Raw genomic sequence first — 18089 nt, 5'->3', positions numbered from 1 at the left:
ATAATTAGTATTTGTTCTTTAAATGGGATTTAGAAATATAATCAATTAAAATGAAACATGTATGGTCAGCTATCTCCCCAGAGGCCACCTCCCAGCATTCCTAAGAATATAAAATTGCTCACAGGTCATTATTTGGGAAATATTAGGGTAAACAAGGGTTTTTTTTATGTGACTCCTATCAAGAAAAAATATCTACAGATAAAGAAAGAACTAGGGCTCTCAAACGATTAAAAAAATTTATTATGGTTAGTTGCACAATTAAAAAAAATATTCCCAATTAATTGTGATTTTAATTGCAAAGCTAAATAGTCAAAATTATGCAAAATCACGCAAGTACTTTTATTGGTTGGGGGTGGGAGTGAGGGGCTGTGGGGGGGGGGGGGGGTTGGAGCCCAGGGAGGGGAGGTCCCTGCAGGAGGGTCTGGCACCCGGGGAGAGTAGGTCCCCTCATGCCCTGGCAGGATGTGGGGTACTGTGGTTCAGGAATGAGAGGCAGCAGCAGGGCTGGGGGAGCTGTGGCTTGGGAGTGAGGGGCAGGGGCATAGCTCAGGCATACCACTGCCCCCCCCCACAACCTCTTGCCCCACAGGTGTCCTCTTTTTTGAAACTGGAAATATGGTAACCCTACAGGAATGCAGTCCAGTGGTATGTAAAGCAGCACCTAGCAGGTAAGTCTGTGGAGGTCAAGGGGCAGGGGGAACAGATCCAGGCCCCCAAAGTGAGGGAGGGAGTGGGACAGGGACAGAGGCAAATGGGACCTGGGGCCAGGGTAAGGCGTGGGCTGGAGCCATCAAGGGGAATGGGAGGGGCCACTCCCCACCACCACATGCACCCCAGGGGAGGCATAGGGGGGCATGTGCCCCCTGATTTGTATGCAGGGCAGAGGAGGGCTGCCCGCTGCAGCCTGGGGCTCTGCTCCCTGCTGCCTTTGCCCCAGGAGCTGTGCACTGGCTGTACATCCCTTGCCCACCCAGTAGTGGGAGGCACAAGATGGCATTGTGCAGCTCCCGGGGCAAAGGCAGCAGGGCAAAGAGCCCCAAGCCCACAGCGGGCAGCCTACCTCCACCCCATGCACAAATCCGGGGGGCATATGCCCCCCATGCCTCCCCCAGGGGTGTGTGCAGCAGTGGGAAGCTGAGCCCCGCCCACAGCTCACAGCTCTATCACATGACCCGCCCCAGCCTCCGGGGCCTCTTCCAGCCCCTGCCCCACTCCCTTCCTCACTGTGGGGGCCTCGATCTGCCCTCCCTCACCTGTTCCCCTCCACAGACTTACCTGCTGGATGCTGCTCTACATGCCGTCAGGCTGCATTCCTGGCCACATGCATACTGCAGCTGCGCAACTTCACACAGCATCCCAATATGGCACCCACATATCAATGCATCTGTAGTGTGTCTGTTTGTCTGCATCTGCATGTGCCTCTCCACTGCCTGCTGCAGCAGCCCAGAGCCCGCACTTGGGCTGCCCTGCAGTCCTCCACATTGCCAGCAGCCCACAAGCAGCAGTGACAGCTGTGGAGTGGAGACCGGATATGGGCTCCAAAACCACATGCATGATTAACACATTAAAAAAAATGAATGCAAGATCCAATAAACATGTTAACTGCCCACATTAACAATGATCAATTGACAGCCCTAGTAAGAACCATTATTCTATATGCCAACAGGCTCAAACATTTGTATTTTGTGAAGACTAACAATATATTATTTAGATTGCATATTACTTGTGTATTTAGATTTAGAATAAGGGTTTATTTGCTGATACAGGTCTTTGAATTGAAAGGATTATACAGTACCTGTCCTGTGTATGCAAAATTCAAGGCCTGCTTTAAACCTAGGCTTGTGACACCATGCAGATTCACCTCATCAGCTCCACTTTCAAGCATACAGAGACTGAACATTGCCTAGAAAGAGAAAAGAGATGTGTAGGCATTAAAACGACATGTAAGAGAGAATCTGAGAAGTTTCAAGTGAGTAATATTGATTTTTCCTTACTTTACCAGCCTTTCTTGTTCCCTGTATAAGATAGTGTTTAACAACACTATAAATTAGAATGAGATCTATACAAAATGTTTAATATTACTAGTTTCTTTTGACTCCTCCATATCAGGTTAATAACTGAACCATTTGACAAAAAAAGAAATGCAAACACAAATCTTGGAAAACAAAAACTACAGTTTCATCTCTGAAAACCCAATTCTGCAAGTCCTACTTTATTATTAGTAATACTTTATTATGCAAGTAATTCCACCGAAAACTAATGTTAATAATCACACAGTAAGGAACCATTCAATACAAGACTAGAAGAATTGGACCTTGGGAAGTTGCGGGGAGGGAAACAAGATGGTACTAGAACAATAAACATGGCTTGAAATTATATAAACTACTTAAATGTAAAAAGGGCAGGGTGAGCTCCACATTGCCATGTAGAAAATGGGTTTTAGGGGTAGTTAAAGTATCCTTTAAAAAAGTGGCCAGCTACACAACCCTCCATAGAACCACCCCCCAAATTAAATGTTAAAATTGGAAATAAAAAGATAAAAGGATTACCATGAAGAACAGTCATCTCTAGGTATTAAAGCACCTAAAAATATTCAAGTCAAGTGTAAAAAAGGGTTCATATGTCTGGGAACAAACACTTAATATTATTAGACTCTCTATAAATGCCCCAAAAGAGAAGAAGTCGATAAAGCTAGTCGCAAATAGGTTTTATGTTTTAAAAATGAAAAGGAAATGCCTCTCAAGGACCATAGCCAGGTTTTGGAAGTCACTATCAAAGGAGAAAGAAGCTTGCATATAGTAGAAACTGCTGGACTACATTTTGGCCAATAATATTTTTAGTTTTACCAAATCTGATATTTCACGAATGATAACTGCAACATCCAGGAAGAAATTCTGCTAATTCATCCACCGTGAACAACAATATAAAACTGATGAGGAGACACCTCTCTACCTTCCTTCATAGATTGATGGCTTCATAAACCAATCTGGCATGGTCTACTCAGTTTTAGATTGAGGTTATTTTGGGGAATCTATTTGACCTTTATTTTAAAAATACTTGCAAAGAATATATTCGTTCCAAGCCCCATCATGCAGCCAGCTTCAGGCTACACAATGAGACTATCCTGACACAGGCTCAGTTTAAGGCGAGATAGAAACCAGCTAAAAAATATTACACATATTTTATTAAATTTTTGTGGCTGGTTTCCTGTTTTGTCACACCACGAATTGCCTTAATTTATGGCCCGATTGCCATTTATCATGGAGCTAACAGATTAATTACATTTTAAGTATAATCTCTGCGAAGGGCCTTTAACTGCAACTGTTTCATTGTGTCCAACAGCATGAGCTACAAACCTCTTTAGTTTTACGAATACAATAGTTTTCAGAATTCTCAGATTAGAATGATGAAGAAACCTACATAATGGGCTGCCACATCCCATAGACTGAAGTAACTTTAAATGGCAATTCAGTGTGGAATAAACAAAAGACTCAATATAGAATTCAGCCAAAGGGTAGTTTTAGATAAAAAATTACACCAGATTTCTAATTATAATATGTTGGATTTTCACATATTCCGTCTTTAAAAAACAATGGCTTTGCTATGCACAGATATGTTCTTGCTAGGTTTTGTTACTTTTGCAAAGACTGATACAAAGCAAATATATATTAAACCCTTTCCATAGTTGCTGGAAGACATTAGACAATGAATGCATTCCTGTAGTAATAAGCCCTCTACTGTTTTATCCTCCTTATTTTCAGTTCTTGTCTGAAACCAGTGGTTTCTGAGTTTGAGGCTTGGTGCGGGTGTGGGGGAAGGGGGTGTTTGTTTTTAATGTTTTGGTAAGAATACGATCAAAAACAATTTTTGCTCTCAAATGTCATGACTGAGTATTCTGCCTTCATTTTGCTAAAATTCTTATAATACTCCAAGGATTATGCTACAAGTGACATTTATGTTTTTATATTGCTAAATGATATGTACATCATAAGACTAAACTGCATTTTTTTCAATCTGCCTTACCTGTAACTAGAACTAAGGCACTGTTACAGGGTTTATTCTACTTCAATGCTAGCAAGAAAAGTGTTGTCATACAAATTTGTTATGCATGCATGAATCTATATGTACTGCTAATGATATGTACAGAGTGCTTTATGCATCAACTATTATTACTGATATTAAACAGTAAATTGACCTAGAGGCAAATAAAGGTGTTGAAGTGTTTATTACAAATTGACTTTATGTATGGAAATGTAGAGCAGAAAAGTACCAACAGTGTGGAATTAATTTAAGGGTCACTATATTTTGTCTAAGCAAAATACAATGAGACATCCTACTGTAATCAACTGAGACACGGTACCTTTGATAGAAACATGTCAATTCTCACCACCTGAAGATTTAGCCTTAAGATGGAAGGAAGTTTCTGGCAACTTTCTACTATTATTACGTATTAAGGTGTTTTAGATATTGAAAGAGGCAAGGGTTTCTTAGCATGGATCAACTATGTAGTTCGGATAAAGTATATAAGGTTTCAAATGCAAGATATTCTTCATGTATTCAAAAGCTTGTGTAACTTTATACCAACTACATAGTTGATCCAATAAAAGGTAACACCCTAAGAAATCCTTGACCCTCACATAATTTCTGGACCATCATGACTACTAAAAGATCACTCTTACACCACCATAAAGAAACATTTGCATTGGACTGAATTTTCAAGTTGGCACTGGTGCCAACTTGAAAACATTTCTGTACCCTTTTGGCAACAGAGCCAAGGTCTGATTTCAGTGACATCAATGGCCAAGCTCCCATTGGCTTTGATGAGAGAAGATCTTATCCCATTTAGAAATACTTTGTTTGGGGGAGGGGAAGCAACTGCCTAGTAGCCCCAGTTCTCCCCTCTATTTAACTTTATTACAAAGTTAACATCACATCCCAATGTACAGCCAATAACTATGAAGTTTCAAGCAATACAATTTGATTGTAATAGCATTGGTAGAAAGATGGGAAGAGGACAGTACTCATTGCAGCAGTCCAAAAAAACCCAAAAAACCAAAACAGAATTGTATAAAAAAAAAAAAGACAAGGTTGCATAAGGAATGGCATGGTAAATAATACAGAGGATATTAAAATGCCTCCATGTAAAGCAATGGTGTGGCCATATTTAGAGTGCTACATCAATTATAGCCACCCATGTCAAAAAGGAAATTGCAACATTAGAAGGTGTTCAGAGAAGAACAATGAAATTAACAGAGGCACAGAAAAACTCTCCTATGAAGGAGGCAGTGGATAAATTGTGATTGTTCAAAGCGGAGACTAAAAAGATGGGACATGATAAGAATATATAAAAATATAAAAAACCTAGTGAAGATAGATTGGGAACTACTGTTATCCCATCTAATAAGATAAGGACAACGGAATATTCAATAAAATTAAAATATGGCAGAGGCAAAACCAAAGATATGGAAGGCTTGTCTTGCACACTGTACTTATCATTAAAAAGCTAGGGCAAAGAAGCATCTTGAAATTGGCAGAGAAAGTAGTGAGATTTGTGGCAGCCCTTAGTTTCTGTGGGAGTCCATATGACAGATTTGGACCAATCACCAAGAAATCTGTGACCCACACAGAAGTGATTATCTAGCTCAGGTCTTTATGGTGCCTTTACCCCTGGCCAGATTTCATCCTTTGCCTCAGAGGTTTGAAAGTTTAAACCAGAATGAAATCTCCTCTCAAACATTCTCCTACAGTAAGAGAATTCAAAGTTTCAGCTGAAATTCAGTTTGGAGATGCCTTATTTCAGTCTTTTATACTTACTTCAGCCCACTGGCCTCAATAACAGAATATACGACATAGAAACAGATGGATCACCATATTCTGTTTTCAGACTTCTGCAAATACTTAAAAAATGTGTTATAGATGAGCAGATGGATCCTAGTTTTATGAGCTTAGATAAGACTACCAAGGGTATTTTAAATTTAGTGGTGGTTGCTAACTTTATTTTTCACTATAGAAATACCTAATATTTACCACAGTAGAAGAAAAAGAAAAGGGAAACAGGTAAATCTCTCAGACAGATGCACAGAAACTGAAAAGGCATAACAATTAAATATTTGGGAATTTGTCAAAATCTCAATTGTTAAACAAGCAAAGCCCTGGCCCAGCCCCCACCAGAAAGAGACTGGTGAAGCCCCCAGCCCCAGCCCACAGTGGGCAGCCCACCCTCACCCCGAGCACAACAATCAATAAGACTACTGACATTGTGGAAAGTTACTCGCATAGATAAATGCTTCCAAATCAGGTTCATAATCAGTGTTTTATTCAATTATGCCGAGTCCATCTCTCTGTGCGTGGAAAGGGCCAGCAAGTATTTTGGTCACCATTGTGTTTCCAGTCAAAAATGGTTTCACCAGAATATAGAGCACTTCTAACAAGTATACATCTTGCCTACTATTTTTTTATGTTCTTCATTACTTTTTTTCTTATTTTACAGAAGCTATTTATAGGCTTGCTAACATTATCTTATTCTAGCTGGCACATTCATATTTCTGAATATAGTTAGGAGACAACTGACCTAAGGATTATTTAATACTCTGAGTATTTACCAACATTATAGGGATTAATGTCTATAAACTCACCAGGGGGGACCAGCGGAAAATAGGTGAGGCTCTGTTCTCCCAGGCATCACCTGGGATAACAAGGAATAACAGCCAAAAATCGATTGAGAGCAGGTTCAGGCTTGATATCAGGAGGCATTACTTTATGGTTAAAGCTGCCAGGCTCTGAAATTGGCTGCCAAGGAAGGTGGTGCTCTCCCCTACCTTGGGGGTCTTCAAGAGGAGGTTGGATAGATATCTGGTTGGGGTGTTATGATCCCAACACTTGTTCCTGCCCAGGGCAGGGGGTTGGTCTTAATGATCTGTTCAGGTCTCTTCCGACCCTAGAAACTATGTAACTATGATTTTTGCATTCATATTAGTAGATATTTAAAGTGTCTCATTCACTTGCTACAGGCTTCTTGGTGCCCATTTAAAAGAAATAGATAAACTACCTATTTAAATAGATATATAGCAGAACAAATAAAATCCATCTCTGAATTAGTGCTCTAAATTTAGCCTGAAATAGAAAGAGGTTAAGGAAGAAAGAAAAACAATCTTTAAAAAATGAACAACTAAAAAGGAAAGGACGTAATCCCTTCTGATAAGCCCTATTTCCAATAGCCAGTTTAAATAATAAATGTGTTTGGAAGAAACAATCCTCAGACCTTTGTACAAATGCAAATCTTCTGGAAAATGTATGCCAACAAAGGAATCTGAAATGAGGTAAACCATTATCAGTTCAGCTATTAAAATTCATGCGTACAAAATGTATCCATGAAAATTCATTCTTAAGACTTTCATTTCAACTTGTATGAATCTCAAGAACTACCTTCACTTTTTACAGCAGTTTTAAAAGATGAGAGTTCACTTTGGAAGGGGAAGTATGTGAGCTACATCAACTGAAAAATAATACTTGGGTTGCAGTTTTTTCTGTTACTAAAATAACACCTGCAAATTAAATATGATCTGTAAAAGCTACTAGGAAAAAAGAGTAAAAATGGTCAGTATAATAATTTTTATTAAGGAGCTTTAGTATTCAGTTGCAGTTGTCACAGTTTCCTTAGCTGCCATTTGTTGCTGACTCATCCTCACAAAACGATGTAATTATGAAAATATAAACAGTAGCAAGCTTTAAAAAAGTTACCTTATACAAAACTTAGTATATACCTTCCTATCAGCATAATGTAGTATGAAAACATAATTAATGATGATTAAAAACTTTTTTCTTAAGTCCAGAGCACTAAAAAATTAAGCCCCAGCACTCACAGACAAATAAATACTAATTTATATCAATTTTACAGACTGAAAATGCAAACCAAAGGGATTAAACCTTATATTTTGAGAGATGTATAATAATTTCAGTTCTCAGTTCTTTGAGGCACAAGTGAAGCATTTTCAATGGTGATTAATAAATGCCACACCACTGACCACAATACTGATCGTTTCAGGAAGGTTGGGAGGCATGAAATCAACAGCAAAATTTTCAACAAAAGCAACCACCATTACAACCTCTCTGTCTCAGAGAGTATAGTCCAGGCTTGTCCAACATATGGCCCGTGGGCCGCCATGCGGCCTGCCAAGCCATTTTATCTGGCTTGCGGAGGCGGCGCCATGGAGCGCGGAGCTGGCAGCGGCACGGAGCCGCAGCAGCAAGGCAGGCAGAGAGCGTGGAGGAAGCGCAGCAAGGCGAGCAGGGAGTGCTGTGGCGCACGGAGCTGCGGTGGGCACAGAGCGCAGAGGGAGCGCGGTGAAGCAGGCAGGGAGCGCTGCGGAGCGAGGAGCTGCAGCAGCGAGGCGGGCAGAGGGCGCGCAGGGAGCACGGCGAGGCAGGCAGGCAGGGAGCCCTGCGGAGCGAGGAGCCGCGGCGAGGCGGGCAGGGCCGGCCCGTGGGCCCCAGCTGGCAGCGAGGTGAGGGGAGCTGCTTATCCCTGCAGGGTCTGGGGGAGTGGCCCCACGCGGGAGGCCAAGCAGCAGCTGCTGGCAGTGCAGGCCTGCACCTGCCTCCTCACCCCTCCCCAACTCAAGCCAGCCCCGCTGCCCTGCCCTGCCCTGCCCCACAGCAAGGCAGCGCCTGCTCCCCCGACTCCCTGGGTGCTGCAGCTCTCCGGGCCCGGCCACCTGTGCGCAAGGCCCCGAGGGGGCCGCTTCTCACGTGCTGCTGGGGATAAGAGGAGCCTGGCTGGGTCTGTACCGGCCAGCAGAAGCGGCGGCAGAGCCGTGTGCTGCTTGCGATGGGACGAGCCTGCACCAGTCAGTCCCGAGCGGCACACGGCTCTGCTGCCGCTACTGCTGACCGGTGCAAGTCTGGCTGGCCTCCTCCCGTTCCCAGCAGCACATGGGAAGCCAGCTGCAGCTGCATGCTGCTTTTCCTGGCCGGTGCCGACCCGGTTCTGCCCAGGCAGGTCCTGCAGCACCATGTCAACCCGGGCATGGCACCGGCAGGCCGGGTGGGCCCAAGGTTAACCCTGGCCTGGCCCCGCGGCTTCTCCAGCACCAGGTCAACTGAGTTGTAGCCAAGCGGCTCCTGCAGCACCATGTCAACCCGGGCATGCATGCCATGTCAACCAGCACCATGTCAACCCCTGCAACTTCATTGGTGTCAAAGGTCACCTGACATCACTTCCTGATATGATACCACTTCCTGTGACGTTTTTGAATATGGCTCGCCAGCCCACTGGTTGATAAAAAGTTCGTGATCTGGCCCCACATTCAAAAAGGTTGGACACCCCTGGTGTAGTCACACAATTCTGAAAATCCAACTCCCAAAGGCTAGGGACAGTAAGTACACATAAACTGGTTTAAGTGATGAAAAACTGGTTTAAACCTGTAACAGAATAGAAGTTCAGTGCACATAAACTAGTTTCAAAATGGCTGAAACTGGTGTAAGATAAATCTGGCTGAATGTAGTATCAGACTTAACTGATTTGGGTCAAACTATTTTATAAAGCTTCTGTCCCAGATCCCTTCCTGGTTCAAATTAAATCACAGACCCCTGGCATCCCAGCATACTTTCCAGCCCTGTGCTGGGCTGGGCTTTCTGCTCCAGAGAGCAGGGCTGGCCCCACCCCTCTACTCCATAGCTGAAGCAGTGAGGGCTGGCTGATGTGGGGTGGGGGAAATCCAGTTGGAGATGCAGCCCAGTCTGCAGGGGAACAACTGTCCCTTCCCTACCCCGGCAAACCCCGGCTGGGAGCTGGGGTCAGGGAGGTGGGTTAAATACTCCTTCCCCTGGTCAATCTCACTGTTGGCTGAAACTGTGGACTACAAACCCCAGAGGCACCTGGATGCATGAAGAGGAAGTAATGAGCAACTGTGCAGAGTCCTGCTGATGCAATTCTGGACTGCAAATCCCAGAGCACGCCTGGCCTCTGGCCTGAGCCACTGCAGACATGTGGCTGCATTTCCTGAATCAAAGATAAATGTCTGTTTCCTTGTTTCAATTTAATCTATACATTTTAGACTAACCTGCAAAAATGGAATCGATTAAACCACAGGCTTTTTAACTGTCTGTACCTAGCCAAAAAGTGATTAAAGCAATGGAAAAAGGAGCTATAATAATCCTAAACCATAAGGACTACCTCAACAAGGTTAACAGATAACTTGCTTGTGTAACCTGTAACAACGAACTCAAAGACCTCCCTTCATTACTTACCCTTGAACTCAAGAAGACCATCCAGTTTCTCCTCTGGAAGCTCCAAGAAAAACTACATTCTCATCCTCATTTCCTACCCCAGGAATGGATCTGCTAAGATTTCACTGTTTGTATACCTTGGGGAGCATTATATCCAATCATGATACCTTAACTGAAGACTTGTCAGAGTTTATAGAAACGAAGCACAACCACTTAACACTCAAGAGCAAGTTTCTTCCAGGACATAATTGATTTTCTTCAGAAACTTCAAAACAAACCACCTCCCTGAGTACACACTCCTTGCCACCATGTATGTAATCAACCTATACAATCAACATAATCCACAAGGATTACAGCACAGCCTGCTTTTAATACCTACACAATTATAGTTAGCACCTGGATTTACAACTCCAGTACTGTATTAGGAATTTGTCTACTTCATCCTCACCACCATCAACTTTAGCTTCAACAACAGACATTTATTTCAAACCATATGCACAGATATGGGCAAAGCATTATCTCCCCTACCCTGCCCCCCCGCGATACAACAACCTCTTTATAAGTTACCTCAAATAAGAATCTTTAGATAAATATAACACCTAGTCTATGTTATAAAAATGTCAACTCTGGGATTATATGTCATCTGAACTGAAAGCCTGGAGTCCTTCACCAGTTTCTATCACAACTCCAACAACTACTTCAGTTCCATTAAATTTTCTCTGCAATACTCCTGCACCATAATCAAGTTATTATACACCATGATCATCAGCAATAATGGCACATTTCAAACAACCATAGACAAAAGAGCCCAAGGAGCACCACAGCTCTCTTTAAAACTTCAGTAACCATCCCAAAACACATCAAGAGAGAAGCACTCTATAGCTAGGAATATCTATAACATATCCATTCTAATAATACTACAAAACCAATGCACCAATCTAAAAACTGTCTTACCTAATAAGACACTCCACCAAGGAAACAGATTGCATCTTTAAAATGTTGCCCAAATACAAGCATCATATAATACAAAAAGAAAATCCTCACCAGCTCACCTATCCCACACTGGAACCTGCATGAAAAATTGAACAATTACAGTCTATACGCCAAAACCAGTTTGAATGTTTTAAAAAAATCCAGCAAGCTGTCTCTCCTTCCCCCAGTTTTCATATAACTCCTAACTTCTCCAAACTCATTATTGGAAGCCAACTCCCTGCTGACCAACTGTCACCAAATCTTGTTAGCACAGCAAATATGACATCTACCAGCACATTTTCACCTGTACCATATTCAACAACCTTCTCCTAGAAAACTATTATAAAGCCTATCCAATATAGCAGTAGGAAGCAAAGTTTCTGCAACCACATTGAGCAGACTTTAAAAAAAGAAGGGTGGGGGGGTAGGGGGGGATTTAAAAACAGAGTCCAGAACTGCAGGCGAGACAAGAAAATTTCAAATCTGCAAAAGGCAATATCTCTCACTGTCACAAATAAAGGCTGCACCATTCCTGCCTGCCTTGGAATTGTTTGTTTTCATACCCATTCAAAAAAGCAAAAGTGGCAAGGGGCCCAGGGTTGTGAGAATAGCAGGTTTGTCCTTGTTTGTGTACATCAATCTTTATGCAGTAGCTTACATCAGACAACTGCGCCAGTAAGTTCTATTTAAGCCAGAGTTCCTCTTTAAGCCAGGTCAGTGCATTGTTAAAATGAATTTAATAAGATTTGTTTGTTGTTGTCCTGTTGTTCAAACCGTAGCTAGGGCTGTACCAGTCCAGTGATTCTTAACTAGGGTGTCACAGGATCCTTTCAAGGGAGCTGCAGGGTGCTGCACAATAATAACACTGTTAAACGTATAAACACCTACACATAATTCATAAGATAAACCCAGACATTTCACATAGAAATCATAATGTAAAAACATTCTGAACTGTTGCAATATTTTTGAGTTCTCTGCAGTAGGAGACTTGCCCTATTGTTTTGCTGTAGTCAAAAAATGAGTGAAAGCTAAGAGCTGGCACTTTTTGAGGGGTTCCTTTAATCTAACAAGAAGTGCCTAGGTTCTAAAAAAGTTCATAACGAACAAGACATACAAATACAAATATCATCAATGAATAAAAAGAAGAGAGTAATATTAATCATTATCACCATTTTTGTTATTAATTGGGATTACAGGGTTTTTTTCTTCCTAAGAGTTTTCCGTTTTGGAAACTTCTGTGCCATTCCCACATGATTATATGAACATAACATGTATTTGAAACGTGTTTCATGCTAAAAATGAAATTGTTTGAAATTTTAATCTGTGTATAAAAACTATTCTAAAATATCATAAGGGATATGATAAATCCGTCAAGAAACTGGCTAGAAATTTCCGTATATGTGATGCTAGAATTGTGTAGAATTTGTACAAATTAGTACTATTTAGAAAACAAAATTTAAAATAAACTTCTAGGCACCTATAACCTTTACCAAGGCACAGATCATCAAATTCAAGGTTGTAGTCAAAGCTGTCTATAGACACACTGTGAGGAGTATCTATTACAACTTTTGCTTTCTTGACATTATCAGTCATTGTAGTTGATATTATCAGCCTCAAATTTCATGTCTAGTCTGTTACCAAAAATAGCATACAAAAATCTTGTATACACAGATTCCTGTTCAACTAAGGACTTATCAACAGGTCAGCAAGCCCAATCATAAGCCTACAGACACTGCTGAGAGACTTCCAATTAGTGCAATTCCTTCTGATTTTTATGGGTGCTGAATTAAAGTCGATTCTACAGTTTTGCTCAAACTTACCCCTGAGCTAAATTACATTTCTTAAGTCCACTCCCACTAAACTCTTCCTTTCACTCCTCATCCTTGACTCCAATCAGCAGTTCAACATTCCTGTGACTGATGGCGCTCAGTTTCCATTACTACACTTAAGTATGTGAGCACTTCAACACCATTCCCTCACAATAACAGATTAGATAGGAGGAATGGAAAGTTGGCATGCCATGAATGTGTGAAGCATGCCATGAAAGTGTGATATTGCCTCGCACAGCTTTTACTAAAACACACAGAAGGGTGAACATCCAGGTTATTGATATGAATTTGAATTTTCAGTGTATCCACCCTCATGCAAACTTTTTCTAGAAAATGAATATTACAATCCGCTCTAGGGGTTGACAACATTTTTGAGCAGAGTGCCAAAACACCTGCAACCTCAACTTGTAAGATGTTAGAGTGCCAGCACCCAATAGCGGGGGAGCCATGAGGTGCCCAATCCTTGTTCTGGCAGAGCAGCCTTGGCCCCTTCCCCACCATCTGTCCCAAGGGGCATGTGCTAAGGATTTGAAAGCCACACTCTGGCACCTGTGCCGGGAGTTGCCTACCTCTGATCTACTCTATAAACATCCACATATCCTGTTTAGTCATTTCACTGAGAAGGTTTCCTGTCCTTTTTGTTAATACATTCCTACCAACCTTATCTCATCAAAGAGGACTAACTCTACAGAGCATAATTGGAAAGCATTTGGATAAATGTTTTGTCAGACTGCTTTAGGTAGCATAATGCCACTTTTTACATGTAATTTATAAATACAACCCAAGAAAACGAAAGATCTTTATAACTGGTTACTAGAGGAAAAAAAGCACAGTACTTTTGTGCACAACATAACTGCATCTCTTCTGCCTTCCTAGCAAGTGAATTGCTGCTCACAAATCCCAGCTGTGCATTACTAAGCTTTTCCTAGACTATCTTCTTCCACTGATTTAATTTTGATAGCAAAGAACAAGGTTAAAAGTGGATTTTAGCATCCACTTGCCTAAAAGATTAACAGATTAGTACCGTATGGTTAAAAAAATACCCTCGACCATTCCACAGTGCTTATTACCTGAATTGGTCTTTTAAATGTAAATGCCTTCATTTTGTAAGTACAGTATTTTGTTAAAACTTTATTTCCACAGTACGCATTTTTTTTATTTCTATGCTCCTTTGTTTCATTTCTTGGCCGCTTCAGGTTCACTCCTCTCTCTGGTTTTAAGTAATTTATAGCTCCTAAAATCCATCAGATGAAAAAGAAGGATTAGAGACTGAACTCAGGAGATATCAGCTCAATTACCTACTCTGGAAGATTTCATGCACTGGTTTAGGCAAGTCACTTAAAATCTTATGCAGCAAGATTCTTAAGCATATGGCATACACTTAACTTAAACACAAGCAGTTCCACTGGTTACCATGAGACTATGTCCATGCTTAAATTGCTTGCTAATGTAGGATTTAAGTCTCTCTGAAACTCAGATCCCCATCTTCTTCCTTTTTTTCCTTCAAAAATGTCTTGTCTAGTTGAAATGTAAATTCTTTGGACAGTGACTCTCTTTTCCTCTGTCCTCACATTACCAAGCCCACTAATCCTCAACCAGGGTGCTCCTGCACCCTGGGATGCTTTGAGATCCTTTCAAGGGTATCTCTGGGTACCATACAATGTTAGAACTCTTAGATGTGCACACACAATAAACACAAAGATTTTAAATAGGAATCCATAGTATTAGAAACATTTGAACCTGTTGTGAACTTTGGAGTTCTTTGCAACAAAAGAATTGCTTTATTATTTTTTGTAGTAAAAAACTGAGTGAAAACTAAGAGCTGACATTTTCCAAGGGGTGCCTTGAGTCTAAAAAGATTGAGAACCTCACATTTTGTCCATGACCTTTGAGCATGACTACAATACTAGCTACCAGTAGTAATGTATTTACATTTCTTTGATACATTTCTTATAAAAAGGTAAACATCTAAATGGCATTAGATGCCCTACTAAACGCCCTATTTTTTGTGCTAGAAAAAAGTTTAAAAGCAGTTCATTGAAAGCAACACATTACTTTGATGAGTTGACACAGCCTATGTCAGTTTGACTGATCTATAGTGTTCAGTGCTACATGCATAATGTAATCTTACCCAAATGACTAATTTATCTAAGGAATCTGTTTCGGGTTTTTTTTTCCCACTCTAATCTGAAAACTGCAGTCAGTTTTTTCCCTGAATACAGAGGTACTTTTATGAAATAGGTTTTTCACATTTTACCTTGTTCTTCCATTTGGGGCCTACCTATGTGAAATACTCATCAAACATGCCCTTGATTACATGCTGGAAAACAAATCATTCAATACCAGTTACATGGAATATGATTGAGAGGTCTGTCACAGGATTCTTCTGAACAAGCTCTTTATAAAACCCTGGTGAAAATATCACGTTAATCATTCGCAATACAGCTTGAAGTTATAAATCTGCTTAGTAAAGTCTATCTAAATATTTTTTAAGCATTTGTCACATAATCAAACTGAGGCCCTGGGAAATCAGCAAGAAAAGGTCAAATACCCAGACACAGCTTAAAAGGAGGTATAATTTGCAGAAGTAACCATAAATGCAACAAAGACTAAGGACAAAACACGGTTCAAATACTGTACTGAGATCTCAAATTATTGCCAACATCCCTTATTGTAAAACACTTCAGGTGCATCTCTCACTATATCACAACCAATATGTGGTTTTACATTACATCAGTACTTTAAATTATATCAGATCGAGTGTGTAACCTGAACGTACCTGTTGCCTTGCATTATCAATTTAAAGACAGGAAGGTTGTTTTTCAGAAGCAGTGTTCCCAAATACCTGCAACTGGGGGTAGGTAGCTTAAGATGTCATTCTCAGCAGTATGTTATTTAGAATAATTAATCAGAGGATCTAAGCTATAAACAAACAATAAGTAATTATAATTAAGCAAGCAGAGGATCTAAGTTATAAGGATCCAGTACTAAGTTATATTGTTCAGTTAACTTCAATAAAGTGCATTACAGAGTCCTCCCAGAGGGTAGCTTGCTTGGGACCACTGCATCCTCATCTGGTACAGTGGGGTCTCCTGAAGCCGGTCCAGGTGTGGTTTCTAGAGCAGAGGAAGAGCCCTGGCTTCTTCCTACTCAAAGACCCTGGCATTTCAGCCTCTGACCCAGCCTGGTTGTCCCTTGCTCTGATCCAGGGAGCTAGCTTCTAGTTCAGGTCCTGGGAGAGGGACTTTATCTCTTGTTGGTGAGAACAAGTGCAACCCAAAGCTCCAAGCAGCAAAACAAACAGTTCTTCTTCAATAAAAATAAAAAAGACCCTGCCCCCTCCAAACGGTTAAACAATTCCTCTGTTCCCAATCCAGTTAGCTCAGCTGTCCTCTCTCCCATCTTCCTAGCGCTTCAGCCTCCAAGCTCCTATTCTGACTCTCCTCAGGCAGCCAGACACCCCTGTCTGTTCACCCTGCCCTATCCATTATCATATTAATCTCCTCCAGCTTCTCTGGAGCCTCCTATATGTCACTGCCCATCCCACTTTATCAATATGTCAACAAGGCTATTAAATTCCTTTGTCACTGGAGCTTCATCTCATCTTGTCCAGCATATAGGCAGCTTCATTAACAGCAAGGACCCTATTAACCCTTCTTTCCCCATACATTGGCTTTATAGGTAAACTGAGATGCACAGTATAACAACATGAACACATTTAAAACAAAAATATTACAATAAAACCGTTACCCACATTGCCACCATCATTTACTATAGAATACAGTCTTATTTTTTTCCTTAATCTTTTGTTCCTACAATCTATATCTTGTTTGGATTAAAATTAAAATAAAACAAAATAGTCAAGAAATTTCATCCCATATTGATGTTCTGTATACCCAAGAGGAATGCATTTGTTAATAACAAGGTAATTTTCTTGGTAATGCCCTGCCTCAGTACGTAACTCATGCTTGGAAAATATTAGCAGTCAGTGAAACATATACTCTTGTGCCATGTAAGCATGGATGTATGATTTGTGGCTCCACACAAAGTCAGGGAGTACAGCACTCTCCTCCTAACAGACTGTTATCATGTTACCAGAAAGCCCTAAAATCAATACCAGAATCACTAGATGCCAAAATGCATTTACAGCTTGTCACCTGTGGACAGACTGAAAGGCCACAATACTCGATCAGAAAAAATCTTTAAAGAAAACCAGCACTGAATTACTATAGCTACAGTAAAGCTTTACAAACATGACAATATTTTAAAAGATTTATCTTCTTTTATATTCAAATCCTTACTGATTCTCTGGTTCATAATCAAACAACATATAATAGCCATCTGCCCATCTGCTTTATCTTTGGTCTGGAATTTCCCGTCCATTTTCAAATGTTATGTTACAATGAATTTACAACTGAAACACCTGACAAAATATTTGCCATATGACATATGTTGAAGCAGGAAGTATTTTATTTTTTGCAATGAAAATGGCACTTTGAAATGCCTTCCAGTATTTCCAGGGAGAGTTCAATGTGCTTTCCAGTATTTAAAATGTTTAGCGCCCTGTAAGGGATAAAAAATTTGAACACTATACAGAGCTAAAAAAACCAGAGTATGCATGAGCAAAGACTTTTACAGCCCTTCCAGACTGCTAAAAAATTTGGTTACCTTAGAAAAGTCACAGAACGAATTGTTTTAATAAACGAATTGTTCACTCGGCCTGTAGTTTATAATGTTTACCAATATTTGACTCTAGCAAGAACGAAAACTCACCATTCCTTCAGCTTTCCATTTTAAAGCAAATGTTAACATAAAATGGATACCAGAAAGACACTGGGTTAACTGTCAATATTTTATACAGTGTCTCTTAGAAGAGAAAAAGACAAGCATTGTTTGAAACCTACCTTGTAGTAAACAGATAAACCAATTTTATTTCTACATACTAGCCAACTGCCCAACAAGAATGATGGGGGAGGGGGAGGGGGAGCAGGCAGGGATGGAGCCCTGTGCCCCCCCCCCAACCAGACCCACTCCCCACTTCCCTCTTGCTGCTTGGGGTCT

General features: G+C 40.9%; 1 protein-coding gene across 3 annotated transcripts in view; it reads right to left on the bottom strand.

The window, feature by feature from the left end:
- Positions 1–18089, bottom strand: part of KLHL32 (kelch like family member 32) — a 251103-nt gene that overhangs the window by 123204 nt on the left and 109810 nt on the right. For all 3 annotated transcript variants that reach the window (XM_019486394.2, XM_006270483.4, XM_059732181.1), the window contains one exon: positions 1796–1903. In XM_019486394.2, coding sequence (XP_019341939.2) covers positions 1796–1903 — 108 coding nt within the window. The remainder of the gene's footprint in view (positions 1–1795; positions 1904–18089) is intronic.

The sequence above is a fragment of the Alligator mississippiensis genome, chromosome 1 (genome assembly GCF_030867095.1).
Source record: "Alligator mississippiensis isolate rAllMis1 chromosome 1, rAllMis1, whole genome shotgun sequence".
Taxonomy (NCBI): Eukaryota; Metazoa; Chordata; order Crocodylia; family Alligatoridae; genus Alligator; species Alligator mississippiensis.
The sequence above is the reverse complement of the archived record's forward strand: the minus strand, read 5'-3'. Positions and strand labels throughout refer to the sequence as shown.